At 31.9% G+C, this 2,682-nt stretch overlaps 1 protein-coding gene across 1 annotated transcript; it reads right to left on the bottom strand.

The window, feature by feature from the left end:
* Positions 1-300: 300 nt before the first annotated feature.
* On the bottom strand, positions 301-2,389 carry LOC111473552 (polygalacturonase-like). The gene is made up of 4 exons (XM_023119027.1): positions 1,922-2,389; positions 1,470-1,759; positions 972-1,200; positions 301-567 (listed from the first exon to the last, which is right to left on the bottom strand). Exons 1-4 carry the CDS (start codon positions 2,387-2,389, stop codon positions 301-303), a joined length of 1,254 nt encoding a protein of 417 aa, XP_022974795.1.
* Between the last annotated feature and the right edge of the window lie 293 nt (positions 2,390-2,682).

Below are 2,682 nucleotides of genomic sequence, written 5' to 3'. Positions count from 1 at the left end.
GAGCAGGTAGAGCCTTGACTGAGACCGACTCTGCTCAACTTCCTTATAAGGAAAGGCATGCTAAGAAAAAGTGTTGGAATAAGTAGATACCATGATGCTACAATTATGATCTAGGCATCTCAAATAAACTAGGGTAACATAAACAATGGAGAAAATGTCAGAATATCTAGGTGGTCGAGAGTGTTAAGATTTATGCCCTAAAGCCTCGTAATTAATTGTTTAATTTTAATAATAACTTTGATTATTTTATTTAAAGTTTAATATTATCCCACATGTGATTGACATACAAGAGAATCATGTTTAAGAATATCCTAAAGGGTCTATAGTATATGGATAAAAGTTTGCCGATGCTAAACAACTAGAAGGTTCAACCACACCAAAGGTAGTTCCTTCAGCATTTTTACATGAAGCTTTAGCGATGTGATTCTCGTAAGTTAGCTTTATGTCTATCAAGCGTAATCCAGTGCAATGATTTGTTGGACTACAATCAAAATTGATTGCTATTTTAGTGGCTGAAGTTCCCTTGATGTCTTCGTATGTCACTTCGCTAACTTTAACTCCAGAATCCTATTAAAATAAAGAAGAACAATAAAACTATATTCTAAAACCAAATATAAATTAGGAATTAAATAATAAGATATAAATCAAGCATAGTCTTAGATTTTCTAGATAGTATATTATAAGTTAGAGCAATTATCTCCAATGATATTAGATATTTTGGATAAATTAAAAAAATAAAATCATAAAAGCTTCCTACTACTTTAAGACATCAAAAGTAATAGCATCCCTAAATTATTTCCTATAAAAGTAATTTAATGTACCAAAAAATAATACTAATAATTTAGCACCCTTCTTAAACACAAACAAATTTCAAACAATTAAAGATAAAATAAATCAAGTATTTATAAAATTTAAGTTTAAATATAATTAGAAAAAAATTAACAATGTATGAGATTAATGAGGAAATATACTTGACCAGGACAGTCTTTGAGATGTGGACAATAATTTTGATCAATTATGATTGGGTTTTTCACATTATCCATAATAATGTGTTGAAAATGAACGTTTGTAGCGAATCCATTGCTTGGTCTTCCCCAAGACTTAATCCTTGCTCCATTCCGAGTCCTTGTGAATGTAGATGATTTCACTGTAATGTTATGCACTCCATCCTCCTCAGCCTTCATCCCTAAGCTCCCAATGCTACAAACACATTCAACAAAATATCAAATGTTTTCTAACCTTTAATTTCCTCACTCTAACCTAATATATGATATAACTATTTTTATCCAAAATAATTTTAAAATAATTTAAATCATTTTTCTCAGGTTCAAAATAACTTTAGAATATATTTTAACCATTCAAATTTAATTTAACGTTTAAATTATCTTCTCAATATTAATGTGACAAATTTATTTAAACCCTTTAAAAAACATTTCTAAACATGTTCATCCTAATCTATCTCTAGTTACCTGATTCCATGTCCAGGTCCACATGTAATACTTTCAATCCACATGTTGGATGTCCCTGGACCGATGGAGATGCAGTCGTCACCGTTTCCAATGTTTGAGTTGAGGATGGTCACATCTGATGATTGTCGCACATGGATGCCATCAGTGTTTGGACTATCGCCTGCAGCCAAGACATTCACTCTTGTCATATGCACGTTTTGGCACCGATTCATTACAATGCTGAACAATTGGCTGTTAATTGAAGATAATCCATTGATGTTCACATTCTTTCCATCATTTATTTGAAGACTCTATCAATTCAAAACAATCAAAAGAGAGAATTAGTAAAAATTTAAAATAATATTAATCCATAAACCCTAAACCCTAATTAATCCAGTTATTTTCATTCAACTTTCCGTTTTAGAAAAATTTTCAAATTCTTTTTATATGGAGCCAACTCAAATTCTGCATACCCGGGCTCCAATGGGGCAACTCTTCCTTGAGTGTTTACAATTCCATAGGGGAGTTCCTTGCCCATCAATAATACCGCCAGTGATGGAAAGCCCATTTATGTGATTAAACAAAATCCAAGAACTAGAATTAGCTAAAACTTGAATGTCCGAGGAAGCCACAAGAGTTCCATCAATGAGAATAGTAATAGCATTGTTCTTACAAGGCCCATTAAATCTCACACTTCGAACGAAGAATATACCCTCGGGAACGTAAATAGTGGCTGGTTCAGATGAGTCACAGGCCTTAGCCCATGCCGTTTGAAGCACATGCGAGGCATCGGTCTTTTCATCAGGCTTAGCTCCGAGAGTAACAATATTGAATGTTAATTCAGCAGCTGAGGCATGGTTAAAAAAAAAAAGTTGAAGGGAAAGAAAAACATGTAAGATTACAAGAAGAGACAAAGAAAACTTAATGATACAAGTGTTCATGATAAGCCTGAGAGAGAAAAAGGAAGCAAGTGATAGGAAAATAGGAAAAGTGTGGAGTGATATTTATAGGTTAATGCTTACCCTTCTAACTCTAATTTTAACTTATCAACTAATACTTTATTCTTGTTCTATTTAACTATTATTGTTTTTATATGGTTTAACCATTTTTAATTAGGTATATCATGTAGGTAAAAATTTAATCGAATCTAATCATCATTTAACTCTGTCTCGTGCTAACATTTTTAAATTTAAGTCTATCTTATAAGATAAGACACTAATTGTCATTTTAATGA

The sequence above is a fragment of the Cucurbita maxima genome, unplaced genomic scaffold (assembly GCF_002738345.1).
Source record: "Cucurbita maxima cultivar Rimu unplaced genomic scaffold, Cmax_1.0 Cma_Scf00131, whole genome shotgun sequence".
Taxonomy (NCBI): domain Eukaryota; kingdom Viridiplantae; phylum Streptophyta; class Magnoliopsida; order Cucurbitales; family Cucurbitaceae; genus Cucurbita; species Cucurbita maxima.
This window is presented reverse-complemented; position numbering and strand designations above follow the sequence as displayed.